We start from the raw sequence: 19,080 nt of genomic DNA on the forward strand, positions 1-19,080 counted from the left end.
CCCCCCCCATTCGCTATCCCCCACCTCCACACCCTTCCTTCTCCACCCTATCCTCCTCCCGTTCCCCAAAAACATAACATATACAATGTATTTACCATATGTATTTAGGAGAGGACTTAATTAAGTTGTAATAACTTGTTGTCCAATCCATCCATTTGTATATTTGTACAATAAAAAAGGTTTAAAACTAAACCCCCTTTAGCAGCAACGCACTTTCGCAATCGCGCTTTTACATGACTAAAAACGCTGCGCGGTAGTCTACCCTTTGATATAATGGCGAGACACTCGAAGAATGCACTACCCAGAACCCTTCTACAGGCATACCGCTTACAAGAGAGCATTTGCTTAGTAACAAGTTGTTCCGATGTCAGCAAATGGGGGCTCCATCAGGCACAAAGCTTCTTTAATTCCAAGCACTTGGTCAGAATGGGATGCGTACTGCCTTCTGAAATGCCATATGAGCTTTCTCAGAAACGGTTTAACGACCATCATTCTTATTAAAGTTTGCTTACACAGCAGCAATTTTCTATTTTGATGCTTCAACAGCCGGTCTGCCTGGCCCTGTGTTCTCTTTGATGCTTCAACAACCGGCCTGCCTGGCCCTGTGTTCTCTTTGATGCTTCAACAACCGGTCTGCCTGGCCCTGTGTTCTCTTTGATGCTTCAACAACTGGCCTGACTGACCCTGTGTTCTCTTTGATGTCAACTTTATCATTCTTTAATTTGTTCATCCTCTAAAAGACGGCATTGATGCCTTTTATGCTGCACAACTATTCATGCACAGTATCAGTTTTGGCGGTTTCTGTAAAGAACACACTGCTTTGATATAGGATCGTCATTCAGATTCAGTCTTTGCATCCTAGTCACTATTTCATACCATTCAACAATGTTTTTAACTTGTTTGGTTCCTGTCGGGCGATGTCGTAATTTTGCACGTGCATTGTTCTTTTAATGCTTTACAGTATGCCAACGCGCGGGAATTGTGTAGTGACAGAATGTTCCGAATGACCCTCGTATACTGGTGATATACCAACTATCACCTGTTTACTAGTGAAATGTTTTTCTTTTTTTGTTTTACGGTGAAAGTACATGTTGAATATCTAATATGTTTTAAATCGTGACACACTCTCTTGCAAAATACCAAACTATTTACTGTAATAAAACAATCATCTGCATTGTATATATCTTATATGTGCAGTATTTTTGATACATATGAGCTGCTATCTTTACATCAAACATAACTTGGAATAAAGAACCCTCTTTTTTCGTATTCGAATATATGAAACGAAAAAAAATTAATCGATCAATAAATAACTTTAAACGATATCTTTCATCACGAAGGTACTTTAAAGGGATTGCACGTATTTCGACTGTAAGATAAATTACAATACTAAAATACCCATAAGATGCCTAGAAATGTTCCAGTGTGCCTTAATGAGAAGACAACATATATACTAGAAGAACAATGTACGTGTATGTTCACACTCTGTATACAAAACACGCAAGTATGTACGTTACACTGGAGAATGACACACTGCTGCTGGCGATAAATCAAACTGGTTTAGGGGACGAAATATGTGTGCACTTTTATATACCTCGACAGGTAAACCTGTAAATAGATAAATTAACCACTGCCAACATCCCATATTATCTAGAATTTATAACACGAGACTTCATCAACTTGGCCATGGGCGAACATTTAGTGTATCAAATTTGAACATTTGTACATGCAATGGAGGTGTTACACTAACGCAGTGGCACATACGCATGCGATTGTTGAGAAAACCGTACAGATATTATTAGTGTCACTAACCTATGTAGCAGATTTAGAAATGACAGGCCTTTGCCTTGACAACACATGGCATAACACATGTATTATAACTACATACTAACAAGTTTACCACTCGGAATCTTAGTTTACATCTGTCCGGCTCATTAATTATGCTATATTTAGACACACCAAATATGTATATAACGATTTGTTCGATGAGGTATTCTAAGGTCACTGGATAGGTTTCTTTTTCACGTGACGACTACAACATATAAGAATAGCTGAGCCTTTGGTAAACGTCGTTGTCTCTGGCCTTTTATGAGTTCGGGAAGGGAATGACCTGTAACAAACCGAACCATGCCGTGTGATATATCAACAACAAAAAACATTTATTGCACATTCTCATTGAAGGAGGCTTAAAAATCACACGGGAAAATGACAGCTCGTAATAAGTGTGTTATGGTATATGTGGAGTTCCAGTATTTGTTGTTTATGTTTACCGACTATAGTTAGTGATACATACTGAGATCTCATGTTTTATGTAATGATTTCTTTTGCTTCTGCTATTCATATTTTCATATTGTATAGTGATTCGTACGATAGTTTTAATCACAGTTTTATAACATACTTGGTGAATCTTTCATTCAATGGTGTTATGAATCGTCAGTTTTATAGCATATCTTGGGAATCTTGCTATAGTGGAATATCCAGTTTTATTATATATTACTCGAATATATCTCTAGTGATACAGCATTATTATTTTACATACCCCATGAAAATAACTAAAGTTATACAAAAGGTAGCTGAATCTTTCTCTAGTTATACAGCACAGTTTGATGGCATTACTTGTGAATTTTACTTAACTGACACAGTTTGAGTTATTGTTCTTTTCATACCTGGCGATTCCAACTATAGTGATACAGCCAGTTTTATTATTAACTTGGTGAATTTGTCGTTAGTGACACAGCACAGGTTTATTATTAACTTGGTGAGTTTGTCGTTAGTGACACAGCACGTGTTTATTATTAACTTGGTGAGTTTGTCGTTAGTGACACAGCACAGGTTTATTACACACCTGTACCTGGTGAACGACCGTTTCTATCTTATGTCAGACATAACACTTGTTTTTTGCCCTACCAGCATTGATGGATTTATTCTTCCTCAACAGAACTCGATAGAGAAAAACATGTGTCCTACAAATATGTTGTGTGTCTGCGTATCATTAAATGTTTTTCATTATATAAAGACTAATTGGTTTTGTTCGTTGTTTTCTCACATATATTTGTCAGCGACACGTATCTCATTTAAGGCTGATATTTTTGTAGTGACGTTTTGATACTTGTGTATAAATGCGGTTAGTCTGAAGTTGTCGCGTTTTTAGGCCAATCAGAAAGGTTAATTTACGGACCTCACCAATAGTCAACGTTCCATATGGGTTACACTAATTACTAGAGTAAGCAGCACATTAAGTTAGTCGGAAAATAGTCCAGCTGCAAGATTACGACCAACGTCGATGACTGATAGCCGGCCAGTAGAGTTGACCACCGTGATACATGCAATGATCACTTAAAACACAAAGTCGACAACCGTGTTTTTAAGGTTATAGAAAAGATGAATAAAAACCTTACAACGCCATGTCGTTCATTTAAGACTCAATAATGGCACTTAAGGTCAAAGAATGAACATCCATGTCTCAAATACCTCAAAATGGATATGAAAGTTCATGAATATTATATTTTTCAAAACAAATTTGAAACCCAACAGAATTGTAAAGAGACAATATATGCTAAATCGATCATGTCTTTTAAGGCTTTTTTAAATTTGATGTATTTCTTCTGCGTTGAAGATAATTAGCAATCTGAAAGCCAATCCCACCAAAACTAGTTAAAAAGATTTTGAAATGGATTTGATAGAGCGTTGTTATATTTTGTGTTGAATTGAAAAGCATAAACGCAGATTCGGTCCCGGTTATGGACCTAAAATGAAAAATTTCTTATGTGTTTACAGAAGCCTTTCTGTGGCAGTTTCAGAAAAAGTGTCAGAAAAAGTTTCAGTCTTTTGCAAAATATCATGATTTCCTTAATTATAATTGCCACTGATAATACATTGGACACTAGCATATTGTAGCTGAAGAAAAACGAGGAAAAATGCATCCCTAATTGATATAAAAATATATATACATTTTGTAACTACGTATCTAAATGTATATGCTATATAAACTGACACGTTTACCATGACAAATGCCCTATCAACCATGTAATGCCTCTAGGAATATTCAAGGGAGTTTATAACGGCGTTAAAATAATGAAAGCCTTTATCATATTTTTATGAGAAATATCAATTAATGCTTAACCATCTCACTTCTATGTCAGAGCTTGATTATTATATCGTGTCGTTGCTTGATTATTATTATCTCGTGTCGGTGCTTGATTATTACTATCTCGTGTCGGTGCTTGATTATTATTATCTCGTGTCGGTGCTTGTTTATTATTATATCGTGTCGGAGCTTGATTATTATTATCTCGTTTCGGTGCTTGATTAGTATTATATCGTGTCGGTGCTTGATTTTTATTATCTTGTGTCGGTGCTTGATTATTGCTATCTCGTGTCGGTGCTTGTTTATTATTATATCGTGTCGGTGCTTGATTATTATTATCTCGTGTAGGTGCTTGATTATTATTATCTCATATTAGTACTGTACCTGTTCTTTATTATTCCATGTCAGTGCTTGCTTTTTATAATTCTATGTTAGTGATTGATTAATATACTTCCATTTCAGTGCTTGATTACTTTCAATATATTACATGCTAAGATAACCGTTATTGTTTGTGTTCAGATATTCCGTTTACGATACGGAGGATGTTTTCAACATTTTTACTTATTTGTTTACCTTGTGATTCATTATCATTACACCGGTTCTCTCTCTGAAGGCATGCCATCTCTTTGATCTGACCTAGATTTACATTGATCTGACCTAGATTTACATTGATCTGACCTAGATTTTCATTGATCTGACCTAGATTTACATTCATTTGACCTAGATTTACAGGAATTGTTGGTGAAGCAGAATACGCCTACACCTTTGTTTACAATTTGGTATTGTTTTACTGTTTCTGGCTGTAGAACAACGTATGTGTGTTTACATATGAAGTTCTGGTGAACCTACATTTGTTGTTATCATAGCCTTTTTTTACTTAGTTTATTTTGTTGTTTATATATGTATGTCTTGATGGTTGACACAATATTTGATGTTTTTGTATTAACCCATCAGGCGTAAATGTTTTAATGTCAATTAAAATGATTTCAAGCAAAGATATATTAATATTTGACAGCGCCATACTCAGTCCTATTAGGTAATAATAATCATAACACAGACTGCTCTCGTAATTACATTTTGATAAAGTTACTTGCGGTACACGTTGACAATTTTGTAATTATGCCTCGCGGCTTCACACTAAGCATATATGTGTCAGAGTTTCATTTAACAACCAGCCAATCAGGACTAACGGAGGAGACGGAAATGGACCGGAGGCAACATGAGTAACTGAAGTGACATTGTTACGGCAGTGGCTTACTGTGTTATTAAAACATATCACATGTTAATTTCATTTCTAGTCACAAATGTCCACCAGCAAGTACACATAGGTAAATCTTCGGGCGGTTTATGGCGCGCTGTATACAAGTTAGACCCCTTAGAAACATATCATGGATGACAGTAAAATTCATTCATATTTATTGTATTCCTAGCTGTCCACAACAAAGTGTTATTACAACAAAGTTTTCCAAAATATCGAAAATATTGGTATTATCTGCTTTAAGCTTCAAAAATGACTTAACCTCTGTGTTGCGAACATTTGATGCAAACAGTTACAATTTTTGATTTGTATGGAGTATATTAATGTTTGAAAGTAACTGGAAAAATGTTCAAAACTTAAGTTGAAACATATTAGTTATATTCAGATAAAATGATTGTGCAATTAACAGTATTTAATAATTAGCCCTGTTTTTTTTAGGAAAGTATGGCCCCTACTATTAACCTGTATACCACGTTAAGAACATCGCCATGTAAATTAACAATATAGCGGCGGTGTATTCGGACCGCGATGATCATCTCCTGAAACTATGTTCTTTGTGTGTTGTCGTGTATTAGCTTGACACATCATAATGCCAGCAAAGTCATAAACCTGTCATTTTCTCCAAGATCAAGCAACATTAGGGTAAGCACTCACCCTTTTACATACGAAGTAAGATGTTTTTGGTGATCAATCAGCAGCGAATACAGTTAGTTTACTAGCGTTTTATCGTTATTTGTATTTAATGCCCCCAGTTTCCTTGCTCAATGTCAATAGTTCTATGTTTTACACAGAGAAAGGTCAACATTCGACACCTTACCTTTCATCATGCAGGCGTGTGCACGAAACTGACATCACCGACTTACAACTACAAGCATGTCTGTTTATACCAGTGGGCATGCCAAACACCCATTCAAGGCTGTTCCACTAACTCAGTATTGTATCCAAAATGTATACGGTTATTGCGATGTTCATTTGCGTTTTGTTTTTAGCTGCTGGTATAGTATATTGCAATCATAATTGCTATAACAGTATATTAATGTCTTAACTTTTATGCAGTAATATATTTATTAATTTATCAATTGCATAAGCAAAAAGAAAATAATAATTCCTGATATGATCAGAGATACAATGTTTTATGTAATAGTTTAGTTAAAAGCATATTAAATGAATTTTAACAATTTAAAACGGTACATGGATATGATTTGTTTTGTAAATAAATCTAAGTTTGAAATGACTGCTGACGTTTTCAATTTTGGAATGCTTATTTCACATATTATCAAAAACATTTGGCTATATATTTAATCGTTCTTTCACACAGTCGTTTAACGGTATTTGTCTGCACATGGACTACAAGGCACAGACACTTGCCAATATACATAATTTGGTGGACGGGACTGTTTAGCACTTTGTGTAGAGACGAGATACACTATTCGCTATATTACTACATTAACATGTTCATGCATATTTAAACTAAGCCTCGACATCACAACTTTCAGTATTTCACAAAACTTTGAATGTGTTTAATCGAAATATAACGATTGAATCTTGATATGGAAATGTTGTGTCCCTGTAAGCTGAATGCAACATAGAGCTTCAAGACAGTTAATTACATTTGTCTGAATATCAGATCAAATAATCAATCGATGTACCTTACTATATCAGGATAAACGATTATATTACATAAAAAATGATAAGAGCAACGCATTTTTATCGATGTATAATGTTTATTGTTTTATTTATACATCTGATTATAAATAACACACTATCAACTTCACCATCAGATTGAATGACAATGAAAGCACTTTCTCGTTTTAACATACTACTATTTATTGCACATCTCACTCTCTCACTTTCTCACACAATGAAATCCTCACATCAATATTTTATGGGATGACAAAATGTTTCTGTTTTAATGAGTTGAAAATAACACCGGTCACTTATATTTATATCAATTGCATACGTTTCGTTAATTGCAACTGAGATGATACGAAATGTTTGCCATTTGTAAATGTCATTTAAAAACAATATTTAGTTGTATTTCCTAGATCGAATAACACAATGTAATATTTTTTTTTATAAAAAACATACTCCTCATTATCCTGAGACGAAAACCAAACAAATCGTTCTCAATGAATGCAAAGCAGTAAACAGCAGTATAAAACAAACGGTCCTGAATGAGTTCATTGTGATTATCACCGGGACATTACTTATCTGTAATACTCAATTTGATAGTCCTGCAATGATTGATTACCAAATAAAAACAAATATCATTGTTTATTGATTTATCTATAATGTATTCAAATAACGAGATCTATTATTTTTATATAGGTTAATATTTGAAATCATACTATTCCCATCGTCAGATCTCCGTCCTAATGAATACATAACTGTAAATTTAGTGTGAAAGAAACTTATTTGATACTGATACGAGGGAGTTTGTAACGCTAGGTAGTTAGCGAATACAACGAGAAACAGAGACAAAGCGATGCTTTATAGTTAATTAAAACAAAAGCCTAGGGCAACACTGTAATTGATAGATAATATTCATCTAGGGTAGTCAATAGATAAACCATGATTAAAACCGGGATGTAATATATTTAATATATACTTTGATTGTTGGTATTGTACATTGTAATTAGATCCGCTTTTATTAGACTTCATTTAAACTTACTATCTTTACAAAATATCTACTGATTTCTGTTTTAATCATAAAGTATGCAATTCTTTTTGCAACTTAACAGTCTATTTTTACGTTTAAACGTTTGGAAGTAGACTGAATCAGTTGTGTAGCAGGTATAGCTGCTCGACCACAATGTTACCTTTCCTGCTTACGACTCGCATTAAAACTTCAGTCTGTTTTAAACATTCTGGTATTTATCAATGGTGTTTATAGAAAATTAAGAAAAGTTTCATATCAAAGAATAAACATTTTGCTTTATCAATAATCTCAGTCTGACTATTACAGATGACATATTATTCTATATAAAAAAGGGAACTACACCCTTCCATACTCCTATCGAACTGATACATCGAAGGCAAATTGAGTTGATAGACGTTCAGGGCAGTACAGTGTAGCAAACATGAGCTAAGTTGTCAATGAAACACACAGATAGGAGGGTGCATAACAGACATGAACCACACAATTACTGACTTAGGCACAAATTGCGGCAACTCACACTCTTCAACTTATGTGTATTAGTAAATGATGTGCGCAAAACACTATGAGCGTTTGTTTAAAACAGTTCACATAACTGCTCTCTTTATACGACGTATTTTTCAGCCAATAAACCACATACACCGCTTGATCTGTCATTTCTATGACGCACCAAAGCTTTCCCTTGACATATAGGCGTGAAAAGCATCACCGATATGAGCTTGTTTAAACTGCATAAGCAAGTTCGTATAGCACCGTCATATGTCCATTGCCATCTGTTTCTAGCACTTTAGCCTGTAGTAAGCAAGATTCCTCAGAGTGGTCAAAAAACATTCTTCAAAGCTTCGTGAAAAAGCTCTGAAAGCAGAGAGATGGATAAAGCATGAACATGATGCCAGTTTGAATTCATGAAGCTTTGCTAATGCAAAAACTCCAATTAATGTCTCCATTTGGGTTGCATGTTTACAATGTGAACAATTAAATAATGCATTATCATGGTTGTTGCAAGCGGATATGATCAAAAAGCATAATTGTACCCATACACAAGAAATTTCAACATTTTAAGGGGTAGTGCCTAATATGAAATGATTGTCCGACATAAACATTTTTCGTTTAACTTTATACTCAACAAGATACCAACGTTGGAGATTCGTGTATTGCCCATTTCTTTATGATGAATATCTCAAGACATAAAATATCAGAGAACTTGGCACATTATCTTCATTTGCATAATCTTCGCTCAGCTTCATTTCATATTCAAGTATGGATAAACAAGCAAGCATTTGCAAGGTCTTAAACTGTGAATAATTTTGAAACATTACTCGATATGACTTTCTTTGAAACCTATTGTATAAAACATTACATTTGTTTTATTCGAAAAATGAAATAGATTATATTTCGAACATGTATGAGCGACTTGTTGTGGACCATGACATTGAGTTGTAACATATTTGAACATGGTGCTTCTCTATAGTCTCACCTCGTCATTTGTTTTTGGTTCCGTCACTTCCTTATAGTTTGGCGGTTCTTCATCTGACGCAAAAGCAGGATTGTCCTTGACTAAGTTTTCCGTGCTAATAGGAGTGTGTGGATAAGCTACAGCTGAAATGCTGCTAGCAGTAGATATTGTTCTGCCAAGACTTAAACAATCACTGCTGCTGAAATTGCTGTAATTGCTGTAGTTACTATTGGGACGGCTTGACAGATCTACAGCAGAATCCTCCTCGTCAGACGTATCATTAGAGGCCGCGTCTTTCGTCAAATCCGTAGAACTACTAACCGATCCCAACAATCCAACTGAGGCCAATCTCGTCAGTACGGGTAACAGACTGCTCCTCCTCCTCTTACCTGTAAACAACAGGTCAGTAATCGTCATACATTATCAACATGTCACATATGGATATTACCATTTTCTTTCTGTACGTTTTGATTATTATATAAAGAATCGGTTTAAATTTAAAAAAAGGGCTAAAATCTTGTTTTGTGGAACGGCAGACACAAAAACCACAAATGCCACTTGCTAGGTAATGTTATATTTAGCAGACATTTGTTAGATTCTTACTGATTTATTCAGCAAGCTTAATATATGACACAAACCATTTTAGTACGGTCACACATCAGTCCGTAAAACAAAATGTCAGATTTGTGGCTTGCTACCTACCTTCGGGCGCACACTGCTGGATTTCACGGTCTGTGGCCCCTCGTCTTCTACACAGACTTTGGAGCTGCCTCAATTCGATCTAAAAAATGCATGATTAAATATATGTTTGGTTTTCGAAATAAAATGTAACATATATATTTACTTTATAAATTACCTTTTTAACGTTGATGAACATTAAACATGCATCATTTGTGCATATATATTGTTTTGAAAAAAATTCCATTGAAAAACATTTTATATATCATTATATTTTCATATAGAAGCCATATTAAAATTTAAGTAGCATTGCGTTGAGATGGCATTGTTCTATAAAAAAGTGCTTCCTATATTCTCCCATCAGAACGCGTACGCCACTGTTATGGTCGGTTACCTAGGTCACCGAACTATAATGGACGACCATTACTGACAAGTGATGGTATTCTTATATAGTTCGTCTATCGTTTTATTGCAGCGCTCGGACAGCCGCCAGATATTGCCTTTGGCCACCTAATTGCTATCTAGGTAACTGGTAATAGAGGTGACGAATGGTACTCAGTAGAAGCGCCAGTCAAATAACCGAAAGTGATACCGCCTCCGGCTCCGATATGTTAACTTGTTTTACCTTGTAGATATAGCTTATGTATGCTTTTTATGTGCTTGCAATACTATTATTGTTCTGTCTGTTCTAACCACTGTTATGCGTCCAATACATTTTTACATAGAGTTAACATATATGTTGATGTAAACTAAAGTAGATTCCGTTGTATATTCCGGAGATACCGCCGGACCGATGTGGTGCCCTGTATTTGTGCGGCTTAATTTATAATCAGTAATAACCCGAAAACATATCATTATGACATCGTACCTAATGACTCTTAATGCCGGATAATCCAGTTTGAATATTTATGACTGTGTCGCTAGCCATGACAGGACATTGTTTTTGTAAATGGTTTGCTTTAAATTAGTAAAGAACCCTTTTTTATATGATGCACACACACATATATATATATAGTAATGGCGTTAATATAGTAAGATAATAAAGTACAAATGAGATATGTATCAAGTTGTATAACTTACTCTATATAATTCCACTTTCATTTTCATATCGCTGGCCCTTTTCACTGATCCTCTGTATTGCTGTTTAACTATCTTCAATTGTAAATGATCCTTTTCCTGAATGACCATGACGAAACCTGGCAACAAAATACAAATAAAGTTAGAACTGTGTATCTCATATTATATATAATTGCGATTAAGTGGATGATAACTTTTAATGAAGGACATTTATTAATCGAACGCTTCGTGACTGCAATGAATGTAGGTACACAGGAACAATTGTACTGGGAAATTTAACATAGTTTACGAGTAGCATTTAAGATGAGTTTGAAAATAATAAAACACCTAATAAAACCACATCGCTAACTGTCATTATTTATGACAGCCAAACACACGTACTATTCACAATCCTGATGACCCTCCAGGGGAGAATGAAGATCATGATATGAGCTGCCTCCGTCTCTGGATGAGCCCATAATCCTTCCCAGAAAACTACGTCAAGAGCCCAGGAAACAGTGATGACAAAGGCGTCGAAAACCTGTCAATGACACGAAAGTGTTATACAAATTATCTACTGATCTAACTATCTTAATAGTGTTATGTACATTCTTTTTTTACTTGTTTGAATAATACAATAAAACATTTGATGTGTTATCAATGATCAATTATTAAATTTGTAATTATTACAAGCGGAGAAAACATGATTTTCACAAATACACATATTGTGTAGTGATTTTGTTTTATTAATTTTTGTTAGAGTCAGTATTTTGTATTTATGTGTGTCCGAGGAACACTTACCTCCACTTTGTGTGAGAGGAATTTCTTTCCCATCGCAAATACCTTGAAAAATGTCTGAAAAGAAGAACAAGTTAAGTTTAGTATTATAAACATGATAATGTTTTAGCATTGGTTCAAATACAATTAATTCTTTACGTATATAACGACATACATAAATACTACTTCCGCAAGAATAGCCCCAAGCTGCAAATTATGTCATTAATTATTATTATGCTATTTCTGAACATCAACTAAGTCACTAGCAAAATACTGTAGTTATCGTTATATAATTAAATTCATGAGCATATTAATTGGACTTATAATATGTACAATTAGAAGAAGTTTCGAAGGTGTAAACGGATTTGTTCCTGTAATATTGTTTCTAATACTTTGAAGGTATTATAAATGTGGTTTCGAAATACAAAATAAAATTGCGTACATAAAGCACATGACAGCAATTAATGCCTGCGCCTACATCTACCTGTGCATATACCTGTCCGTGTCTACAATTACTCATTAGTAACCATAGAGATAATGCGATAGCATGCCTTTATCGCAATTGTTGGTATTTCTTGTTATTATGTTGGTGTAATACACATACATGCGTATCGGTAGAGGATTGTATGACACGGTTTCACTAATATACTCTTACCTCAATAAGTAAAATGGTGAGAATAACCATGCTCCCCAGATGGAAAGCATGTGTAAGCTCGTGGAGGATATGATGCTGGATATATTTGTTTTTATCCTGGAAAGCGTGCTGATGGTTTCCACCAGCCGCCCTCTTGTGACGCCCTTTCACGTGTTCTATATGATTCCAGGAATGAGGGGTCGTGTTCGAGAGTAACTTCTCCAGCGCTATCCTCTTCTCCTGGATATCTGTGGCTTTTACGTCATCGAAACATTCTCTCAATATAACAAGGATATCAGACAAAGGCTTTTTATCCCAACTTGTTTTATTAAGTCGTACAGGAAACAAGTCTAATAGAACAGCCTTGGCATGCACCTCCATTTGTTGTTTCTCCTGCAGCTCATCTGTAAGCACATTGTAATAGTAAGTTAGATACGAAGGACCTGATATCAGGTAGCAAAACCTCACTAAAATGAATCTCATTTATTCCATTTGTTTCCTTTTTATTAGAAGTTTATATTGGTAGTAGCATTGTTTAAACATGAATGCTATAAACACAAAGTTGTATATAGTTGGTTTATTAATAGAACATCGAGGTAAAACCTCGAACAATAATAGACAAACGATGAACGCATAGGCTAATATCAAGTTTTGTCAATGGTTTTGTTAGCGACACATTTCTGAAATAACCATCCTTCATTTACAACAAAAGCTATATTTTGTCTACATTAGGAACAACACACTCAATCGTTTAATATGTTTGATTTATTTCCTTTACCTGCTTTCAGTTTTCATCAATAAATCCAATGAAACATGTACTAAGATATATATACTATGAATTGCAATAATATCAAGTGACGTTTACATTTACGACACTTGCAAAACGTGTAAAGTGTTAGTTAAAACAAAGTCATGTCACAGGAATTACAGAGATACCTATTTCATCTGTAATCGAAATAGTTTGAGACCATATGTGTACTGTATTATTCGTAAATGCAAGTAACGTTACAAGTCTGACACGCAATAAAGGGTAATAACGTGACATTGATAACTTTGTATAGGTAGGCTCATTATTGTATTGCATGGTGCTGAATAACATTAATAAAAGTGTGTCCATTGTGTTATTTATCGCGAACATGTGCATTAACGCGTCATGTCAAATACAGGACATGATCACAGGACATAAAAAAGCCACCGCATACATACGGGGCCTTACTGTGAGGGTCATTAATGCAACATAACCCGATAGTTAGAACAATGGCAGTCATTATTGGATGATCTGACACGTGGCCTGAGAGGTGCTGACATCCGTGTACGGATCGAACTATGTATTGGCTAGTTGAAGTGTACATGGAGCACGTGTCATTGACAATAGTATGACAATTTTACGCATATCGACGATGATTGATGAATAGGCGGGTGATTGCTAGGTCGTCATTAACATACTAGCCATTCGACATTATACACAGATACAAACTGTTCGACGTGACCTAAATATACGAATCATTTCTGGGCTAGTAGGTTTCATCGATGACGTTTCGGGCACCTTTTTACTAGTAATTATGTCGAATGTTTCAACATTCCTGAATGAGTAATCTGAGCAAAACATAGCATATTAAACCAATGTGAAAAATAGCGTTATAATAGTGTGACAGGAAGGCAGCGTATTTATTTTCCTATTAACAAATCCGGTTTTGCTAAAACGGCGACATGCTTTTTGCTTACGTACAATAGACTATCCATTGGCGAATTCTAACTTAAACCCATTACGATATGTAAAAGAGCAGATATCATGCATTTCAATAATAACCATGTTTTTATAAAGATGTCTGCCAATACGTCTTTGGTCGGTGTACCATCGGTAACATGGATACACTACATACACATACTATCAAGTTGTGTTATGATATAGATCATAACTGGAACAATGGCTAGCCCCTATGACGGACAAGATTCTACTCTCATGAGGAACCAGTAAGGTGTATAGGAGAATTCCGTCAAGTACGATGCATAATGAATTTATCTGTTATATTCTGTTCGCGGTAAGCTATTATCAAAATGTTCTGTGTACTATTTGTTATGTTTGGAGCAACAATAACGGTTTCAGGACTTCACCAATGCATACTTGAATTGATATATATCGGGTTCCCATGGCCTTTGTTCATGCTTGATACTCTTTTCACTGTTTTTTCTTCCCCCCCCCCCTACAAAAAATTGATACGTTTTGCCCTTTCGAGTATAAATACTGGTTACCTTTTTTTTGGTTCTCGTACGGCGAGCAGAGAATGAAAAATGCAGTGTGTTCTGTTACATGTCTCATTGGGTCAAATACAGTTACATTTCTCGCCAAATTATGATATTACACCTAAAGTGTAAATTATTTACATTTTCAAACGGAACTTTTCTGGAACATGGAGATTCGGAATAAAATACATACCTTGTCAATACATAAATCATTGGTCTACACAAATTTTATTTCCGGAAAAAGGGCACAAAAAGGTAAACAGCGACTGATATTGACGATGGACGTACCTTTCATGATAAGGATATCGCTGATAATTTGGCCGATGACACATCCTGCATCCAACACAGCCAGAGTACACAGGAAAATCAGCGCTACATGGGTGTGGAGTATAGTAGACAGGCGCTTCTTAAACCTACAAATACAAGTCAAAGATCACATGTTACAACTTCAGAGCGGACACAAGGGTTTCCTTTTCATAAAAGCGTTTAACACGTGCCCAAGTTTATGCATCGTTGATTACAACGTTTGCATCTCCGGTACGAACTCAAATCGAATAATGTAATTACATTATAGACTAGATATGATCATGCATTCATTCAATACAGTTTTTGTCATCTTTGTTTTATTCCTCTGTCCGTTTGTAAAAAAGAAAGCGCTGCAACATGTTTAGGTGATGGTTGGTCGTGTTATCTGCCCATGTGCATTGTCTTTGTATCACTGTTTCATTGCTTTACGAAGGACATTCAATTTAGCAACTTTGAACGTGTAAGATGTATATCGGTGTCACGGTCAGGTATCAGATAATTGTGATAAAAGTTTGCCAATGGTGTTATTCTATTCAATTCGTGTTATTTCCTTTACGACTTTGAAGGAGTAAAAGTGTAACAATATATTGATTTTATTGTGTTAGTTGTATGCAATATATATGATATGGGTATTAAAAAATACAATCCCCTGTATATTTATTTAATATACAACTTTAAAAGGACACGGTTGTCTTGATAATGAGACCTCATCACCACATGGTTGTTTTAGAATATAATACATGCGTATGATTTTACATAATATTTCACTGTAAAATGCCTACGTGCGGTTCACGACACTTATAAAGAAGAGTTGGCAGCCGTACAGTGATTCACAGCAATGAATAATTAGCACTATCTAGCAACTGTGTTGGCATGCAGTATAAAGATCCTTGGGACAAATTCGGTTCTCGTCGGCTTGCTTCTTTAACTTTTACAATAATAATACAATAACCGGAATTCGCTGTATATATGCTGTCACAATCCAATATATTTGTATGCGCGTACATTTCAGATCGTACATTAATTAGTTATAATAAATTAGATCTGTCTCTCCAGGGCGTCACATGTGTCACTTCATATGGTAGCATAGAGTCAATTTATCACTTACGCCGACCTAGCCGAGAAAGCTGGTGCACAAAATATGCATATGGCACCAATGTGCACTTAACGCTGCTCTTTTTGGGCTGATACTTGTATAATATATCCCCTAATTGTAATGCCATTTGTGTGTTAAAACGTATTGTTTATGCACTAATATAAATTAATTCATCTAATTATACGTTCTTTACAAATTAACGCTAAAATACATATTAAATATTTAAAATTCATATTATCGTTGCTTTATTAAATCAAGTCTAATTTTTGAGAGACCAGTATTTCTAATGACTGGAGAAATCGTAAAGGAAAACATGACATTATTTACAAATCATAGTTATAGAAGATCATCATCGTTATTCTTTGATTTACCCCCGGTCGCGCTGGAAAACGTAATAATCGCTAATTTACGGTTGCAGGCCAAAGCATAATCGTTTCTGTGGAAACGAGTGGATGGGTTGGACAGACACAATCGGAGATCAGATGAAATAAAGCATTTGTTCGTTTATCAATATACATATTGCCTTAGTATTAATTATGTTTGTAATGGTAAAACCGTTCATATGAAGGCAATCAACTTTTAACACCAGCAAGTATTCTTTGTAATGTGAAATAAATGGTTCCCAATTTGATTCAATTTCAAGACTAGCAGTGATGTCTTCATTTTTTATGTTTAACATTGTTAAAGGAACATATTCGAATCTGATTAAAGACACTCGAATATACGGACATTCTCGTTGTGGTGAGTGTGAACGACATGGTGCGAAGATTTGGTTAGAATCAGTGTCATAATTGTTTGCGTAAATAAAGTGTTAACGTTTTCATATAAATGTTATTCTGAATATGATGAACGATAAAAATTATTTAAAAAACAGCTTAACAAACACACGTGTCGAATGTAATCGTCACGGAAAGGTGAATAATCAGTGAATGAGAGAACTTTATTCACTTATGTTTTACACACTATCGATAATTTACACAAAAACTTGTTATTTTTAATGATATATCCTAATAGATTAACCTTTGATAAATAATATTTATCCAAACAAATTATAATGATATTTTCTCTTCCGTTGCCCGAATAACAAATGAAGACATTATGACAATAAGCCTGTGTGTTGTCATTTAAAAATGTTTGTTTAAGAGGTTTTTCGATATTGAGCCTAGAAACCCATCGCTATTTTGAACACTTGCAACATCAGAACTCTCACGAGGAGCGCATGTTTCTATGAATAACGATTACGAGCTCCCAACACGTCAGTGCTAATAATTACGGAAACGTATGTATAAACGTAATATACTAAATGAAAAGTTTTGATATAATTTTGGCACTAGTATTGTTGCTGTTACTCTACGTAGAAAGTATATCAGATACGCGACATTTGCCATAAAAAATACAATGGGGATGCTATGCCAATGATATACAAAAACCACCTTGGGTAAACTAGCGTGTCATAATAGCATCAACATTTTGGACACATTAATTCCAGAACACCTAGCATACCTTAGTGCAAAACATGTGCATACTTGATTATACTTCAATTCACACAAATTACAATATATCTGCTTGAAACAATTTGAATTTTAAATGTAATACTGCCAACGGCGTCATTTATGCTTGCAACAATCTATTTCTTTTAATATATTACTGCCAGAACGGCCTTATACAAACCATAGCGCTAACATTTCATATCCACACATCAGTGCGGACACGCTGCCTCGAGAAAAGCATACACACACAAAATGAAAAAAATACTTCAAAACCATTTTTGCAAGCAATTTCTTCACCGAACTCACTGCATACGCAAAAGAGTCAGCATGCCGTACCCTTATAAACTAGTGCGGAATTACCGCAGCGAGAAAGTCATACACACAAAGGAAAGTGAAAACACTGCTGCCAGCACTTCATGTACACACAAAACTGTGCAGAAATACCGTTACAAGAAAGACACACACACACACACACACTGCCTTGAAAAAATCGATAAGTCTATTAAAAACATTTAGCTATTGTTTTTTTGCGAATAATTAGTTTGTTCAATATTTTACAGGAAAAAAATGCAAAATAAGCCTACAAAATAGTTATAATTTCTAAAAGATATTTTGGTCGATCAATGAAAAAAGATTAACCAAATACATTTAATAGTGGAAACATGGAAGAGAACTTTCATAAGTCTTTATAAATCTTTTCGACATTCTTACCTTCCCTGGTGCTTCGGTTTCCGTCTACCAGGAAGAGAATTGTTATTACTCTCCGCTGATGTTTTTGCTTTCATTTTGAAAGTTTGTGCAATTCCACTTCTACTAAAAGGTCACTCTGATTCCATACAAATAGTTGCTCACTTAAAACAAAAACTCTTCCAAAGGAAAAGAAATTTATTTTATCTTTACTAATCCATTTGCTTTTTCTGTAACGCACTCGCCAAAACAATGATAGAACGAATCTAAATCCAACTGCAGGTAGTTTTAGTTAAGTCCTTGGGAAATGTGAAAAAAAAGCAACTAGTGTTCTTTTCCTACACAGTGCCTGATATGTCCTGATAAAGAAATAATACTTGAAGGTTTGCGAAACCAAGATTGTATTTTCGTACAAAGCCCAAACTTGCTGACTCCAGACACCATATAGTGTATATGAGTCTAGTAAATGAGCTTGTTCGGCCTGTTTCTACCTGTGCCCTCTCCTCAGGACACCTACCTTACTCGGTGACTTATATCAGGACACAGGCATGGAGTGACGGCTCCCGTTATATACGGCTGTCACAGAGCACCTGTCACAGAACCACCACTTGACGAATAAAAAACTTGTCTTGTCATGAGAATGACGGGCGCGCAA

At 35.0% G+C, this 19,080-nt stretch overlaps 1 protein-coding gene across 1 annotated transcript; it reads right to left on the reverse strand.

Annotated features, from left to right (window-relative positions):
• Positions 1-7,049: 7,049 nt before the first annotated feature.
• On the reverse strand, positions 7,050-18,959 carry LOC110446920. Its single transcript, XM_021492263.1, has 9 exons — positions 18,450-18,959; positions 15,135-15,259; positions 12,624-13,006; positions 11,993-12,046; positions 11,594-11,732; positions 11,216-11,331; positions 10,160-10,238; positions 9,479-9,846; positions 7,050-8,856 (listed from the first exon to the last, which is right to left on the reverse strand). Exons 1-9 carry the CDS (start codon positions 18,521-18,523, stop codon positions 8,836-8,838), a joined length of 1,359 nt encoding a protein of 452 aa, XP_021347938.1. The 5' UTR covers positions 18,524-18,959; the 3' UTR covers positions 7,050-8,835.
• Positions 18,960-19,080: the final 121 nt, after the last annotated feature.

Source organism: Mizuhopecten yessoensis, unplaced genomic scaffold, assembly GCF_002113885.1.
Source record: "Mizuhopecten yessoensis strain PY_sf001 unplaced genomic scaffold, ASM211388v2 scaffold3051, whole genome shotgun sequence".
NCBI lineage: Eukaryota > Metazoa > Mollusca > Bivalvia > Pectinida > Pectinidae > Mizuhopecten > Mizuhopecten yessoensis.

Bases quoted from the DNA above. Each gene is read 5' to 3' on its own strand.
- LOC110446920 (XM_021492263.1), bottom strand. From the start codon at position 18,523: ATGAAAGCAAAAACATCAGCGGAGAGTAATAACAATTCTCTTCCTGGT. The intron at 11,332-11,593 runs GTACGTGTGTTT...TTTTGTTGCCAG, and splicing joins GGTCATCAGGATTGTGAATA to GTTTCGTCATGGTCATTCAG. The intron at 10,239-11,215 runs GTAAGTTATACA...TGCATTTTTTAG, and splicing joins TGAAAGTGGAATTATATAGA to ATCGAATTGAGGCAGCTCCA.